Here is a 16,919-nt window from a genome sequence, read left to right as displayed (position 1 = left end):
GAAATGGAAATATGGCTGTGTGGCACAGGTTAACTAATGTATAACAGATAACACAATTATGTTCTACAAAGCTTATCTGCTATAGCTGTGAGCCTTATCTCCTTTGAATGGCTGCCCCCATGGCTACACAGCAGCTTGTTTATATAAACTATAGTAGTACTTATCTGTTATCTACTGTGTATCCTGTGCTTGAATGGCTGCCCCCATGGCTACACAGCAGCTTGTTTATATAAACTATAGTAGTACTTATCTGTTATCTACTGTGTATCCTGTGCTTGAATGGCTGCCCCCATGGCTACACAGCAGCTTGTTTATATAAACTATAGTAGTACTTATCTGTTATCTACTGTGTATCCTGTGCTTGAATGGCTGCCCCCATGGCTACACAGCAGCTTGTTTATATAAACTATAGTAGTACTTATCTGTTATCTACTGTGTATCCTGTGCTTGAATGGCTGCCCCATGGCTACACTGCAGCTTGTTTATATAAACTATAGTAGTACTTATCTGTTATCTACTGTGTATCCTGTGCTTGAATGGCTGCCCCCATGGATACACAGCAGCTTGTTTATATAAACTATAGTAGTACGTATCTGTTATCTACTGTGTATCCTGTGCTTGAATGGCTGCCCCCATGGCTACACAGCAGCTTGTTTATATAAACTATAGTAGTACTTATCTGTTATCTACTGTGTATCCTGTGCTTGAATGGCTGCCCCATGGCTACACAGCAGCTTGTTTATATAAACTATAGTAGTACTTATCTATTATCTACTGTGTATCCTGTGCTTGAATGGCTGCCCCCATGGCTACACAGCAACTTGTTTATATAAACTATAGTAGTACTTATCTATTATCTACTGTGTATCCTGTGCTTGAATGGCTGCCCCCATGGCTACACAGCAGCTTTTTTATATAAACTACAGTAGTACTTATCTGTTATCTACTGTGTATCCTTTGTTTGAATGGCTGCCCCCATGGCTACACAGCAGCTTGTTTATATAAACTATAGTAGTACTTATCTGTTATCTACTGTGTATCCTGCGCTTGAATGGCTGTCCCCATGGCTACACGGCAGTTTATTTATATAAACAATAGTAGTGATTCTGAAGCAAACACAGCAGTTTTACCACTGCAGTGTTACTGTTCCTTTAAATCTACTAGAAAATCATATAAACATGAAATAAACCCAATAGGCTGGTTTTGCTTCCAATAAGGATTATTTATATCTTAGTTGGGATCAAGTACAAGTTACTGTTTTATTATTACAGAGAAAAGGGATATCACTATAAAGATTTAGATAAAATTGTGTCCATGGGAGACAGCCTTTCTGTAATTCTGAGCTTTCTGGATAACTGGTTTCCGGATAACGGATCCCATACCTACACCCTTGGTTTGGGAATGAGATGTTGGGCAGGCAGGGGTCCAAACACTTTGTGTTCTTCACATTGTTGAGTTAAAGATTTCGTACAAAGAGGTCTATGTGGCCAGTTGTTAGGCTAGGGGGTTCTAAAATATTTCGGAGGGCCTTGTCTGGCCCACAGGGTATCCAACTAGCACCTAACATCTAAAAACAAGGATCTCCTAAATGCATTTACACATAATGTGTGCATTTTAGTCCCAGTAAAAATTTTGTATAATTTCTACAAAGTACAAAACCTTTCTTTTTGTCTCAGACCATGAAACTACACTGAAGTCAAGGAGACCTCATATAGAATGACCGGCTCTGTAAACAAACTTATATTATTAATAAAAATACAAATGCATCTGTCTTTAGCAAATATGTGTAAGATGTGTATATCTACAAAACATGAATATAATGTAAAGCACATACCTGCAGAAACACAGCATAGCGCTAAACATACGCAGAAAGCCGATATTAACCTAAAGAAACACAATATTAATTAGACAGGGACAGTCACATGAAGCTACTTTCATAAACTAATATTTCCAGACATAAAGACAAAGGGAGCTTTTCATTTTGTCCTGATTTTCACAAATTAAACACAGCAAATGGACTAAATATCTAATCTTTAAAGGACAAGTCAAGTTAGTGGGAGTTAGGGAGTGGGCCGATGCTCCAGTCCGACCCTGCAGGGCTGGATAAATGCAATACCAGCTTAAAGGACATGTAAAGTCTAAAATAGAATAAGGCTAGAAATGCTGTATTTTGTATACTAAACATAAATATGAACTTACTGCACCACAAGCCTAATCAAACAAATGATTTACTGTATGCTTTCAAAGTTTGCTACAGGGGGTCATCATCTTGTAACTTTGTTATACATCTTTGCAAGACCAAGACTGTGCACATGCTCAGTGTGGTCTGGGCTGCTTAGGGATCATCATAAACAAAGCTGCTTGAGTTCTGCATGGCTGGAAAGTAAGGCGGGGGCTCCCCCTGCTGTTCATAAATATGATTGTTTCCCTGCAGAGCAGTTAGGGACCATCTGACAATTCCTATCCACAGCAGTAAATGAAGGGAGAATTTCACTGCATACAGTCAGGTTTCTTATAAAAACGGTACACATTTTTTAATTAAAGTATATTGGAGATAGGTTTCTTTTTCATTAAAGAAAGTAAAAATGGGATTTTATTTTTTTGCATTTACATGCCCTTTAATGTATAATACCTCCGTCCTGTTTGTTGTAGGAAATGTTTGGGGAAGCTTAATGTTTCCAAGCCTTCATTATAATCCAGCCATGAGTTAAAGGAAATGTAAACGCTCAGAATAAATACATTTAAAATTGCTTTTCCATTCTGCTATGGAAAGGCCAGTGAAAGGTCATCTGACATTTCTCTGGCCTTTCCTAAGAAGAGCAACATCAGAAGAGTCTCTGGAAAATGTCTATCAGGCAAGTTGGCAGAACTGGCCACCAGGTGGTGCTGTTGTTCCAACTTCATTATATTGGCAGTTTAGAAATTGCTAAATCTAAAGTCTAAAGTCTAAATCCAGGAGTGAGAGTTTCCATTTTCAAGAGCCGATAATATTAAAAATACTTACCACCTCATTGTTCAGCCGCCTTAGATTGCTTTGTTGTAGCAGCAAATATTTGTATTTTACATACAGATACTTGTATGGTGGCTCCGCATATTTTTTACACTTTTCTGAACCTTGATCTAGATCAATGCCTTTTGGAAAGAAAACCTGCAAAAGCAAAAAAACATAGTAGATGAGGCTGAAAAAGGACACTTGGCCATCAAATCCAACCTTTTTGTTCAAGTGAAGCCTTTCTAATTTCTGCTGATCCAGAAGATGTTCCTTCCTGACTCCAAGTTGGCCAACAGAACAGTTCTTGGATCATCTATGAGTTAAGTATTAGATCATCTAAGTAAACCTGTAACTTATCACTTACTAAAATGGCATCCAGTCTTTCTAGTAACCAAGACCTTGTATCAGAATCCCTGTCATAATTTATCTATGTTCATGTTTATTCATTACAACATCTGTTGGCTTTTCAGGAGGAGACGACGAGGAAGTTCTGAGAAATGAAGCAGTTCTGCAATGTCACAATGTGAAGAAGCAGCCTCTTTTCTAACATGGGTAGGTTTTCCCCGGCTCTGTTACCCTAACAACTGACAAGCTGTAATGGAGAGTGTCGGACTGGGACACCAGGGGTCCACCTAAAAACCTTTGGCCAGGGGCCCACCAATTAACCTTAGACCAGGGGCCCACTCTTAGTACTATTTTTCTTCCACTCCTCACTTAACCTCTATTCTCCTAGTCTCTTTTCTTTACATACTATACTCTATTTTTCCATCTATTTAGCCTCTTTGTTCTCCTAGAAATAGGGAACGGCCATGAAATAGGCCAAATGTTTAGCAGCATGATGGCCCACTGGGAGTTTTCGTGGTATCCCAGTGGGTCAGTCCGACACTGGTAATGGATGTCGTCCTGTAAAGCCCACCACAGAGGTCACAAAGCAAACAGGTATTATCCAAGTTCCACCATGCAGGTGGTGGCCCAAACTGGGCTGATCAAACTATTTGACTCTCTGGTACTAAGATCAGATCACAAATGGTGCCCATGCAGGAGAGGACTGCAAGCATAACCTGATGCGCCCCTCACCCAATTACATTTTTCAGACTTTCCCACTGATCACCAAATCCAAACAGATATTGGTCAGAGAATGAATTTTGGCCACACATGGACAGAAAGTTTGTTTTCATGAATTAATACTATAATTATGCAATAATAATCAACTCAAGCTTTGCAGGCATCTCTCGTTCCATTACGTATTTTAGTAGAATTTGAAGTTGCTAATAGCCATACTATTGTCCACCCTCTGAATGAACACCCTCTTTGATAAACAACTAGGGATGCACCAAATCCAGGATTCAGTTAGGGATTTGGCCAGGATTCTGCCTTTTTCAGCAGGATTCGGATTCGGCCGAATCCTTCTGCCCTGCCAAACCGAATCCGAACCCTAATTTGTATATGCAAATTAGGGGTGAGGTGGGAAATTGAGTGACTTTTTGTGACAAAACAAGGAAGTAAAAAATGTTTTCCCCTTTCCACCCCTAATTTGCATATGCAAATTAGAATTCGGATTCAGTTCGGTATTCAAACAAATCTTTCGCAAAGGATTCGGTGCATCCCTATAAACAACATTATTTTGGGGGGCTTTGTTCCAGATTGGTCTTGTTACAGCAACTATCTCCAATAAGGATACGCAATTGTTTTGCCGTATGTCTTCTAGAGTTATTGACACTCACGTCTCTTCTGTCATTTTAAGGGGCCAAATAGTCAACATTTGGGGGACTTACTTCAGAGATGGCAATGTAATTTATGTGAACTCCTGCTTCCCTGGCCAGTTTATACTGAAAGTGGTCACTTGGGCAATGATTACAGCAGTTGTGTGTTTAAAATGCATCTTGCCTATTATATTGAACAAAAATCAATTATTGGGTGTTGGAATTATGTCTGATTTCTACAGATACACTGGCGCCCGCCAAAAAATTGTTAAAGAAGGCATGACTGAGCTTTTCATGACTTATAGTTGCATCTCATCTGTTTGAAAGCTTTCTATAGACTAATGGTATTAAATAGGAGCAGGTTCGGACTGGACCAGTCATACACTGGGAAAAAACCCAATGGGCCCCGGCTTTCATGGGCTACCTTGGTAGAGACCCGATCCCTGCACAAACCTGTCACCGCTGCCCCCAACCTCCCTCTCATGCCCCGTTGCCGAAAAAAAAAAAGTACAAGAATGGGGGTATACTGGATACTGGAGGGGGGTTGCGGCAGGGGGGGGAGGTTGAAGGCCAAGAGACAGCAGCCCCAGTGGGCTCCCCAGTCCAACCCTGAATAGGAGGACCACCCAGATACTGTTTTTGGGTAATGAAAGATAATATAAATCCAAAAAACTTTCTAACATACCTTAACTCAACTGTTCAGTGGTATGAAAGGTATCTGTACTCCTGCCCGCAACTGAAAACAATATTTATTTATCCCTTTGTGCTCTCTGGTTCTGAATACTAGTTCTCCTCCATGTCTGTTTATCAGCTGCCACCTTCTGCAACATGGTTTTAGGAGCCAGAACTTACAACCAGACAGATACTGATTTCAACAGCAATTACATTTACTAAAAAACACTTTCACCACTGCCATCAAAGGGCACCCCATTTTTAATAAAGAGTTTGCAGCCAAGGGAAAAAATAATCACTTACCTCTCGTACCAGCCATTCGTCTAATTGGGGAATCGGGTTTTGCTGTAAAAAAAGGTAAAAACATCCTTGGAAAGAACCGTTGCCTTCTGACCTTCTAGCGTTTCTTCCCTTAAACAACATATCATTTGCTTCAAAAATAACACCCATATTTGTTAAAATTGTCATTTTACCTTTTCCCTAAGGGGGTGGTAACACCCTGTTCCTTTGTCTTTTCAGGTGACAAAATATGTTCTCACTTTGGTAATCCAACCTACTAATCCAAGTTTCTCAGATCTGAGAGGTAACTAGATAATGAGAATGCTTTGTATTCAAAGCAAAGGTGAGTGCTTAACATTTGCAAAATGTATGGCCTTTTGTTATCATTTACATTCAGACAACCGCGGAAATCCCAAGTCCAATAGCCTTATTTTATTGGCATTAAATTTCATTAAATCATTAATAATAAAGTTATTAAGGGATTCTTTACTTTGGTTAACATTGAAGAAGAAGAACTCAATGGCAACTCAGTGGTAGAGTATTTGGTTACAGATCAAGAGGTTCTCTTTTGTACTTGGCAGATTCCAGAAGGTTAGAATTATCTTCGGATTATTTTTTAATTTGATTTTAAGATGCAGCACTTTGTTGTCCCGATGAAAACAAAAATATCAATATTGTGGCTACAGACAGACAGATATAAAAACAAATGGTCTGTAAGGCTACAAATATATTGTTATTGCAACTTGTTATTTATAATCTTTATACTCAGGCCTCTCCTATTCATATTCTTGTGTCTTAGTCAAGTCAATGAATGGTTGCTAGGGGAATTTGGACCATATCAACTAGAATGCTAAAATTGCAAAATGGAGAGCTGCTGAATATGAAGCATGGTAGGAGGGCGATAGGCAATCTCAGTCCCGCAGTCACACAGCAGCAAACATAACCTTTATAAGCGTTTGCCCAGCTGCTGATTGACTCCTGGCCATTAGCAAATACTTTGCTTTTGGGCATAGGCTTTTTCAACCATTACTGAGGAGCCAAATGTTATCACTGAGCTAGGCCTGTCCTGTCTTCCATGTAGCAGAAGGGATTCACCCTCTTGAGCTCATTGCCATGTTTCAGTGCAGGAAAGGACACCAATGTAAAGTATGACTTGGCCTTGTTCTTTTATTTCCCTCCAACAAAAGTCTATTGATTTAATGTAAAGCTGAGAAGGGGGCACCTGGATTTGAACCAGAGACCTCTTGATCTGCAGTCAAATGCTCTACCCCTGAGCTATACCCCCTACATTGAAGCAGAGTTGTTTATCAACACAGGTGAGGTGTAAACTAACAATAGAAAGGTGACTGTAAGGCTTTGTTTACCCATTCTTACAATATTTACTCCAAGCTCTGTGTGAGTTTTTTAGTAGAGTTATTACTCCCTATTTAGTTGGTATTGGCAGCAGTGGGATGCAGGGGCTACAAGTACTGAGTCCTCAGGCCATTGTCTATCTATCAAACAAGCTGACCAATCACGTGCTCCTTATCTCCTCCCCCTTTTAACGTGCTTCTGGCAGGATCCCTTAGAACACGCCCACCCCTCATCTGAACCACAGACAGGCACCCTAGCGGATCTGAGGTGGAGCTCCAATAAAGGGGCCATTTTTAAAGATAAGGATCATTTGTAGCCCAACATAAAACCAGCACATATATGATTCATTGCTGACTAAAAGGTTAAGGAGGTTTTCACTTCTCCTTGAAGGAATTCCCATCGTCAGCTAACAGTGCAGATTCCAGGCTCCGTCTTTTCATACTGCAGAATTTTTCACCGAGACAACAAGGTGCTCTACCATAATGTCGATTTTCTGTCTAAAGCAATGTAGCTGTTTTATCACAATCAGAGGATAGTTTTGATTAACTGGGACAATTAGCACTTTTGGACAGATTAGCAGTTTTAATCTCTGACATCTGAACAGTACGACCCCCCCTGAAGTAAACCTTACACAGGATTTACTTGCAGGAAGGGGGCACCCGGATTTGAACCAGGGACCTCTTGATCTGCAGTCAAATGCATTACCCCTGAGCTATACCCCTCTCAAATCCACCTTCTCTTTTCTACAAAGTTAGGGTTTGTTTAGTTTTGGGTGGGTTTTTTTTTTTTGGACTCCCCCCTCTTTGGCTAACCAACTCATGGCATTTGCAAAAACAAAATATTAAATGAGTCATTTTGCATGAACAGTAAAAATGAGCTGGTGCATTGTTCTTGTTTTAATACAGAAGGAACGTTCTTTAAAAAGTAGTATTTAAAGGAGAAGGAAAGCCCCAGGGCGCAAAACCCCTCCCCCCCTCCCGTGTATTGCCCCCCTCCCTCCTCCCCCCTGGCCTACCCCTCCCGCTGGGCAAATGCCCCTAACTTTTTACTCACCCCTCTGCGCAGGTCCTGTCCACGGAGTTCGCAGTCGCCATCTTCTCCCACGCGCGTCTTCTTCCTGCTCTGATCGGCGTTTTCTGGCGCATGCGCAGTAGGAACAGGTACCGGTACGGCTCTACTGCGCATGCGCCGAATGTCACGAAGTGAAATCGGAAAACTTAGAGCCGTACCGGTACCTGTTCCTACTGCGCATGCGCCAGAAAACGCCGATCAGAGCAGGAAGAAGACGCGCGTGGGAGAAGATGGCGACTGCGAACTCCGTGGACAGGACCTGCGCAGAGGGTGAGTAAAAAGTTAGGGGCATTTGCCCAGCGGGAGGGGTAGGCCAGGGGGGAGGAGGGAGGGGGGGCAATACACGGGAGGGGGGAGGGGTTTTGCGCCCTGGGGCTTTCCTTCTCCTTTAAGGTTGATTTATTGAAAACGTATCCATAAACCCTACTAGTCCCGCCCATCTCTTCCACTTCCTGCTGCTCCATTCCCAGGCTGTGCAGGGAAGCCGGCGGCACTCAGCGCACTGTGTGGTAGGGTAGGAACCAGCAGGTGGATGGACCTGATAGGGAACCGAAGGCTATCGTTGCTTCTGTGTGACTGCGAGGCTGAGGCTGCCTATTCCCCTCCTACTGTACTTCTGGCAGGAAGCGTCAGAATTCACCCACCCCTCATCTGAACCACAGCCGGGGATCATAGCAGATGTAACGGGAGCTCCGATAAAGGGGTGGTTTTCAATAATATCGATCATTTTTATCCCAAAGTAACAACAGCGCCATGTATTATTCATGACTGCCTACAAGGTTTGGGAGGTTTTTGCTTATCCTCTATGTCTCCTGTAAGGAAACTCTATTATTAATTAACAGTGCACATTCTAGGCTCCATCATTTGATAGCGCTGATTTTTTCACAGAGGCAACAAGGTGCTCTACCATGACATATATTTTCTGACCCTTAAGAAAAAACTTCTGTTATAGTTTTTACACTAACTTCTACTGCTTTTGGGCATAGGCTTCTTCAGCCATTACTGGGTAGTCAAACATTATCACTGAGCTAGGCCTGTCCTGACTTCCATGTAGCAGAAGGGATTCACCCTCTTGAGCTCATTGCCATGTTTCAGTGCAGGAAAGGCCACCAATTGAAAGTATGACTTGGCCTTGTTCTTTTATCTCCCCCCAACAGTCTAAGTCTATAAGCTGAGAAAGGGGCACCGCGATTTGAACCAGGGACCTCTTGATCTGCAGTTAAATGCTCTACCACTGAGCTATACCCCCTACATTAAGTGGCACCTATTAATCAACACACCCTAGCGGATCTGAGGTGGAGCTCCAATAAATGGGCCATTTTAAAATATAACTATTAGCCCAACGTAAAACCAGCACCCATTGCTTCCATGTAGTAGAAGGGATTCACCCTCTTGAGCTCATTGCCATGTTTCAGTGCAGGAAAGGAAACCAATGGAAAGTATAAGTTGGGTTTGTTCTTTGATTTCCCCAAACACAAGTCTATTGATTTAACATAAAGCTGAGAAGGGGGCACCTGGATTTGAACCAGGGACCTCTTGATCTGCAGTCAAATGCTCTACCCCTGAGCTATACCCCCTAAACTGATGAGCTGCTGCTAATCTACACAGGTGAGGTGTTGTCTATCTCTCAAGCAAGCTGGCCAGCCACACCTTCAAATGAGAATACAGTCATTACTTGTAGCAGATTTGAACTGGAGACCGTTATCTGCAGAAGACTTGGATATTGGTTGGCTCATCAATCTGCCCAGGCGGAAAATTTTTAACTGGAGCCTTTGAAGGCACTCAAACCTCACCCATTGTTAGTGCTGAATCATCAGATACAGGTAGAATTCTGTTGTTTCTATATCAGTTTATCTGATAATTCAGCTCTACACGTGTGTATTGAAACAAACGATCTTTCCTGGAAAGATCGTAATTGTAACGTCTATGACCACCTCAACAATGGCCGATGTTCAGGTGCCATTTTGTCGCGATCGCGTCGGATCAACGCTGCAACACCATGCGACAAACGCCCAGTGTGGCCTCACCCTAAATGTAACCAGTTGTATCTTCTTGCTGTATCTTCTAGATCTGCCCCTAAATCACATAATCTGGTAAAAATACGAATAAAAAAACAAACAAATACAAAAAGTATTGAAGAATTGATATCTATGCATCGGAAATCCACTTTTGTAGGTTTTGGCTGAATTCCGACCTGAATCCGAACCCTAATTTGCATATGTAAACTAGGGGAAAAGGGGGAAAGGAGAAGTCCACAAGAAACTCGAGGTTAAAGGAACAGTAACACCAACAAATGAAAGTGTATTCAATTCATTAAAATATAATGCACTGTTGGACTGTACTGGTAAAACTGGTTTGTATGCTTCAGTGACTCTAATATAATTTATATAAACAAGTTGCTGTGTAACCACGGGGGCAGCCATTCAAGCACAGGATACACAGCAGATAACAGATAAGTACTACTATAGTTTATATAAACAAGCTGCTGTGTAGCCATGGGGGCAGCCATTCAAGCACAGGATACACAGTAGATAACAGATAAGTACTACTATAGTTTATATAAACAAGCTGCTGTGTAGCCATGGGGGCAGCCATTCAAGCACAGGATACACAGTAGATAACAGATAAGTACTACTATAGTTTATATAAACAAGCTGCTGTGTAGCCTTGGGGGCAGCCATTCAAGCACAGGATACACAGTAGATAACAGATAAGTACTACTATAGTTTATATAAACAAGCTGCTGTGTAGCCATGGGGGCAGCCATTGAAAGCTGAAAAAGGAGAAAAGGCGCAGGATATGCAGCTGATAACAGATAAACCCTGTAGTATACAATGTGATTCTACACAGCTTATCTGTTATTTACTATTTGTCTTGTGCTTGAATGGCTGCCCCCATGGCTACACAGCAGCTTGTTTATATAAACTATAGTAGTACTTATCTGTTATCTACTGTGTATCCTGTGCTTGAATGGCTGCCCCCATGGCTACACAGCAGCTTGTTTATATAAACTATAGTAGTACTTATCTGTTATCTACTGTGTATCCTGTGCTTGAATGGCTGCCCCCATGGCTACACAGCAGCTTGTTTATATAAACTATAATATTCTTTCTGAAGCTCCCCGGTTTTACCAGTGCAGGGCAACACTACATTATTCATTCATTAATTAAAATGTAATTTTTTTGATGTTTCTGTTCTTTTAAGACATTTTTGAATTCCTTGTTTGCACAATGAAAAGTCCCGTGATTTGTTTGGAGTCGGATTCGGTTCGGCCAGGCGCTCGTATACTGAATCCTGTTGAAAAAGTCCCGGCCGAATCCTGGATTTGGTGCCTCGCTACTGAAACCCTCCTGTTTATAAGGAATAAAGGTCAGATGCAGAATGTCTAATATTAGGATTAGCTATTAATGTTTATTTTTTAGTTGAACTTCCTTTTGAAAAGACTAGTAGCAGAAGAGAAATGCTTCCCTTGAAACATTCCTTATCATCAATATACCTGCAGCCTATGGCATGTCTTTATATGTGTGTAATTGTGCTCTTTAATCCTCGGGTGGGACAACTATTGATAGAGTTTCAGCTCCCTGCCCAGGCTCCAGGCACCTTCCCTGTCCACACTCTGCCCTCCCAAACTCCACAGGGGTTCAGGTTCCCTTTAGTCAATGCCCCCAAGTGCATCTTTATCCAGATCCAGTGTAGAAGAATCAGCAAATACAATAGGTATCAGTGTTACACTGCAACTCCACATTCTGCACTGAGATCTGCACTGGATTGGGTTACACTGTGATATTACATTGATATAATGCTGCTTTTATTGGCCTTCTAATGGCTTTCCTTCATGACAGAAACAGACTAACCCTGTATTTTATAAAATAACCTGACAGCATCACCCACAAATGCCTTATGATACAGCTATTATTACCCATAATGTAGTGAATAAAGTACCCCCTCTTGTAAACTATAAGGATATTAGAAGTTACCGAGGAGTTTCATGGAACTCCGAAGTAACCTCTAATATCCTCATATTTTGCAACAGGGGGTACTTTATTTATTATAATACACAAGTGAGTCATGTGACAGAAATGACATCACTACTCACCGTTTATAACTGATGACATCACAAGATACAATTTACAAGATATTCGTGGCTTTTGTGTATCGTATCCATATTGCACCAGCAGGTGGAGACATTTCCCCAGGGAAGTCATAGCGAAGGCAACACTGTAGTATTAATGTATTAATGTATATTATATAGTGCCACAGGCTATTCAGAGTTTTCCCACAGAGAAGCAGATTTGTGCAATGAATATATATCAATCCCTATTATAAAGCATTTATTCCCAAAAAGGGTAAGATTTGCCGTGAAAACATTTTGCTCCTCTTGGAATTATCATAAAATGATTTATTTGATATTTTTCTATATATTTAACCTTCTTAGGAGCAGCGACCTCAGCAAATGTTGGATCTTAAAAAGGGCTGGAAACTAAAACTAAAGGGTAACTTCCCCCTGATGTTAAATTGAAGGCCTTTTTCGTAAAGGATTCAAATCCAGATCTGTTCTCCTAAATGTTATTATCTAGACCATAATGATCATATCATACAGTGGGGAGTATAAAGGCCTGTGGGATGAGGGGCAAAGCAATGCACCAATGGCAGCTGGAGGGCCACATGCAGAAGCCAAGAAGTTGCCTACTGACTCTGCAGAGACTAAAGGTGGCCATACATGGGTAGATCCGATCGTGGGCCCTGGGCCCCAATGATTGGATCCCTATGCCAGGAATACAGGTGATTGGTGCCTCTGTAAACCAATTAAAGGGATACTGTCATGGGTAAAAAAAAAATTTTTCAAAATGAATCAGTTAATAGTGCTGCTCCAGCAGAATTCTGCGCTGAAATCCATTTCTCAAAAGAGCAAACAAATTTTTTTATATTCAATTTTGAAATCTGACATGGGGCTAGACATTTTGGGGCAAATTCACTAAGCGCCGAACGCTAGCGTCAATTCGCTAGTGTTGGGCATTTTCGTTACTTCGCAAATTCACTAACGAACGCTGGCATAAATTCGCTAGTGTTACTTCGCACCCTTACGCCTGGCGAATTTTCGCTACGGACGTAACTATGCAAATTCACTAACGCGCACAGTGTACTGAACGCTACCTTTTACGCTAGACTTCCTTCGCCACCTCAGACCAGGCGAAGCGCAATAGAGTAGATAGGGATTGTTTCAAAAAAAGTTCACATTTTTTCTAAGTCCCAAAAAACGCTGGCGTTTTTTCTATATTATGGGTGATAGGCTGAAAAAGATCGAAAAAATTTTTGGGGCTCCCCTCCTTCCCCCCTACATTTCCTAACTCATGGCAACTGAACTATACAGTGGGCACATGTGTAGGGCAAAAAAAAAAATTTATTTGATGTTTTGAAGGTTTCCCAGGCATTTGTAGTGATTCTACGTATTCCTCCATTGAAATTTGAATTTGGCGCCGTATGCAAATTAACCATCGCTAGCGTAACTTCGCTTCGCTTAGCGAATCAACGCTAGCGCAACTTCGCAACCTTACACTACTCCTGTGCGCAACTTCGGATTTTAGTGAATTTGCGGAATGCTGGTGAAACTATGCGAAGTGTGGCGAAGTGCGGCGAAGTGTGGCGAAGTTACGCCTGGCGCAACTAAAAATCTGTGTGAATTTGCCCCTTTGTCAATTTCCCAGCTGCCCCTAGTCATGTGACTTGTGCCTGCACTTTAGGAGAGAAATGCTTTCTGGCAGGCTGCTGTTTTTCCTTCTCAGTGTAACTGAATGTGTCTCAGTGGGACATGGGTTTTACTACTGAGTGTTGTTCTTAGATCTACCAGGCAGCTGTTATCTTGTGTTAGGGAGCTGCTATCTGGTTACCTTCCCATTGTTCTTTTGTTTGGCTGCTGTGGGGGGGGAGGGAGGTGATATTACTCCAACTTGCAGTACAGCAGTAAAGAGTGATTGAAGTTTATCAGAGCACAAGTCACATGACTTGGGGCAGCTGGGAAATTGACAATATGTCTAGCCCCATGTCAGATTTCAAAATTGAATATAAAAAAATCTGTTTGCTCTTTTGAGAAATGGATTTCAGTGCAGAATTCTGCTGGAGCAGCACTATTAACTGATTCATTTTGAAAAAATTTTTTTTTTCCCATGACAGTATCCCTTTAAGTTCTCAATCCAACAGGATTTTTAAAACTGCCCAATCGACATGTGGCCAATTTTGAGCCAAATATCAGTCTGGAACTGATATACACCATATACTGGCCAGTAAGCTGCTGACTTGATATGTCGGCAGCTTTTTACTTTTGGCCTGTGTATATGTTTAAAGAGACAGTAACACAAAAAATGAGAGGAGTTGGTATGCCTTTAAATATAAACAGAACTATCTATTGTCTTTTAAAATTACACGTTTGCTTTAGTGACTCTGATACTATATTTATATATATAATTAAGTAGGAGAGGCAGCCAGGTCATACAACAGATGACAGTCATTTAGAGTACAAAGGGTACAGAAGGGGTTCATTATAGGGGGGCAGATGCCAGTCATGGTATGAAAACCTTCCATATACAGAAAGGACTGGTGCCGCCATGAAATGATTTATTTGCAGCTGCTGGACACACAGATATTAGAGTCATTTACAAATGCAGCCATAACAACAGTTGCGATAAAATGTAATTCCTACTGATGCTGCACAAACCTGATGCAACTGTCACCGTGAACATGAAGGTAATTCCTGAGTTCCAGCAAAAACAAATATTTAAACCAGTGTCGGACTGGGGTGTCTGGGGCCCCCCGTTTTAGTTATGGCCCTCTTCACCTCAGTCGTGAGCTCCTGTGTACCTTTTGCAGCTGTGACAAGAGGGATGAGGGGAACCCACATTTCCCACCGAGGATCAGGCCTGGGTCGGCAGACCCACTGGGTTTTTTCAAGGTGTTCCACTAGCCCAGTCCAACCCTGATGTTAGCCACAACTTGCGTCCAATTTGCTACCAAGCACCTGCACAGTGGCAATTATTTTGATCCATCGGGTGCCATTGCAGTGTGCAAAAAAATGCCAATTTATATCTGAAATTGCACGTTGCATACTTCACGTGCATCTATACATGAGCCCTATAATCAATGCAGATATGTATATTTCTATAGTTACTGGCCCATTTATTTAGAACTAAGATTTCATGAAATCATGGCCAACGTTTCTACTGCAATTACAGGGCTGCTGTAGCTAAAAGGCACAATCCCGGTTGGCTGAAGATGAAAGTTGATTCTGTCAAGGCTAAGTAAATAGCACGGGGTATGGAAAATGATCTGTAGTTATGGGCGAATTTATTCGCCAGGCACAAATTTGCGGCAAATTTGCGCGATTCGCCGCCAGCAAATAAATTCGCAAGGCGTCAAAAAATGTTTTCGTCAAAAACGAGACGCCATAGCCGTTTCCTGAATTATTCGCCGTTTCGCGAAATTTGCCGGCATCAAAAACGAGACGCCAGCTATCACTATCACGCAAATTCGCCCCCATCACTATATATCAGCAATATTTCTCATATTAAGGGGCAGATTTACTAAGCTCGAGTGAAAAGTTTCGAAGTAAAAGTTGTTCGACTATTCGATAATCGAAGTACTGTCTCTTTAAAAAAACTTCGACTTCATACTTCGCCAAATTAAAGCTACCGAAGTCCAATGTTAGCCTATGGGGACCTTCCCCAGCACTTTTCTAAGTTTTTTTTTGGTCGAATTTCATCGTTCGACCAAACAATTTTTATTCAATCGTTCGATCGAAGCTTTTGCGCTAAAGTGCTTCGAATTCGATATTCGAAGGATTATACTTTGAGGGTCGAATTCGAGGGTTTTTTAACCCCTCGAAATTCGACCCATGATAAATCTGCCCCTAACTGTTAATGGGTGTGATGTATCAACAGATATAAAAGTTCAGTGTAGCACTTTGTGTGACTGTTATCCTCTGATTATCCCACTCCTACAATTTGAGCTTATTAATGCAAATAAAATAATAAATATGAACACTGGCTAAATACATGTCACAGAGATCATCCCTTATTAACACTGATTTATCGTCCGGGTGTAGAATCACAAGACATGAACACAGAGGGGCAAGAGACTAAAATCATGCTTATTTAAAGGGGCTCTCGCCTTCATATTAAAGGGGAACTATCATGACAATCAAATTCTCTAAATAGTTATGCTATACACTCCCCCAGGCCCTGTGCCCCAGTTATTACTATACAAGAGACCTGGATGGAAGAGAATAAGAAAAATTCTGACTCAGTAGAAAATGTAGCACAAGGAACCTGCCAGTAACTTTGTTTCGTCTCACATCCCTATTCCTGGGAGTAGGAAACAATTAGCAGAAACCTGTATAAGTTCAGTGTCCTCTCAGTCTACATGAATCAGTTACAGGTTGTGAATCATTTACCTGATTCCTTTCTCTGCATTTTGGCTCCGTCTCCTGGTCCTTGTGGAAATAACAAACCCTTACCTGGCAGACCTTTTTTTCTCCCATAAGAAGTATTATTATAAAAGCTTAAAGGGATTGTGTTATGATATTTATGATTTTAATGTCGTTTTTATTCCTTAATTACACTGTTTGCAAATAATTCACTGTACAATATAAAATGTCATTCCTGAAGCAGCAAGTGTATTTAGTTGTAATATTGGTGTGTAGGTGCATCTCAGGTCATTTTGCCTGGTCATGTGATTTCAGAAAGAGCCAGCACTTTAGGTTAGAACTGCTTTCTGGCAGGCTGTTGTTTCTCCTACTCAATGGAACTGAATGTGTCTCAGTGGGACCTGGATTTTACTATTGAGTGTTGTTCTTAGAT

At 41.3% G+C, this 16,919-nt stretch overlaps 1 protein-coding gene and 3 non-coding genes across 4 annotated transcripts in view; all 4 read right to left on the bottom strand.

Moving 5' to 3' along the window:
- The window catches only part of LOC108716300 (fibrillin-1-like), a 29,085-nt gene extending 23,268 nt beyond the window's left edge, over positions 1-5,817 (bottom strand). The window contains exons 1-3 of the mRNA XM_018262423.2: positions 5,671-5,817; positions 3,005-3,148; positions 1,866-1,884 (exon numbers count right to left, since the gene is read on the bottom strand). Coding sequence (XP_018117912.2) covers positions 1,866-1,884; positions 3,005-3,148; positions 5,671-5,817 — 310 coding nt within the window. The remainder of the gene's footprint in view (positions 1-1,865; positions 1,885-3,004; positions 3,149-5,670) is intronic.
- Positions 5,818-6,859: 1,042 nt separating this feature from the next.
- On the bottom strand, positions 6,860-6,931 carry trnac-gca. Its single transcript has one exon. It is a non-coding gene; the product is annotated as a tRNA-Cys (tRNA).
- Positions 6,932-7,649: 718 nt separating this feature from the next.
- On the bottom strand, positions 7,650-7,721 carry trnac-gca. The gene has a single exon. It is a non-coding gene; the product is annotated as a tRNA-Cys (tRNA).
- Positions 7,722-9,575: 1,854 nt separating this feature from the next.
- On the bottom strand, positions 9,576-9,647 carry trnac-gca. Its single transcript has one exon. It is a non-coding gene; the product is annotated as a tRNA-Cys (tRNA).
- Positions 9,648-16,919: the final 7,272 nt, after the last annotated feature.

The sequence above is a fragment of the Xenopus laevis genome, chromosome 5L (genome assembly GCF_017654675.1).
Source record: "Xenopus laevis strain J_2021 chromosome 5L, Xenopus_laevis_v10.1, whole genome shotgun sequence".
Lineage (NCBI taxonomy): Eukaryota > Metazoa > Chordata > Amphibia > Anura > Pipidae > Xenopus > Xenopus laevis.
This window is presented reverse-complemented; position numbering and strand designations above follow the sequence as displayed.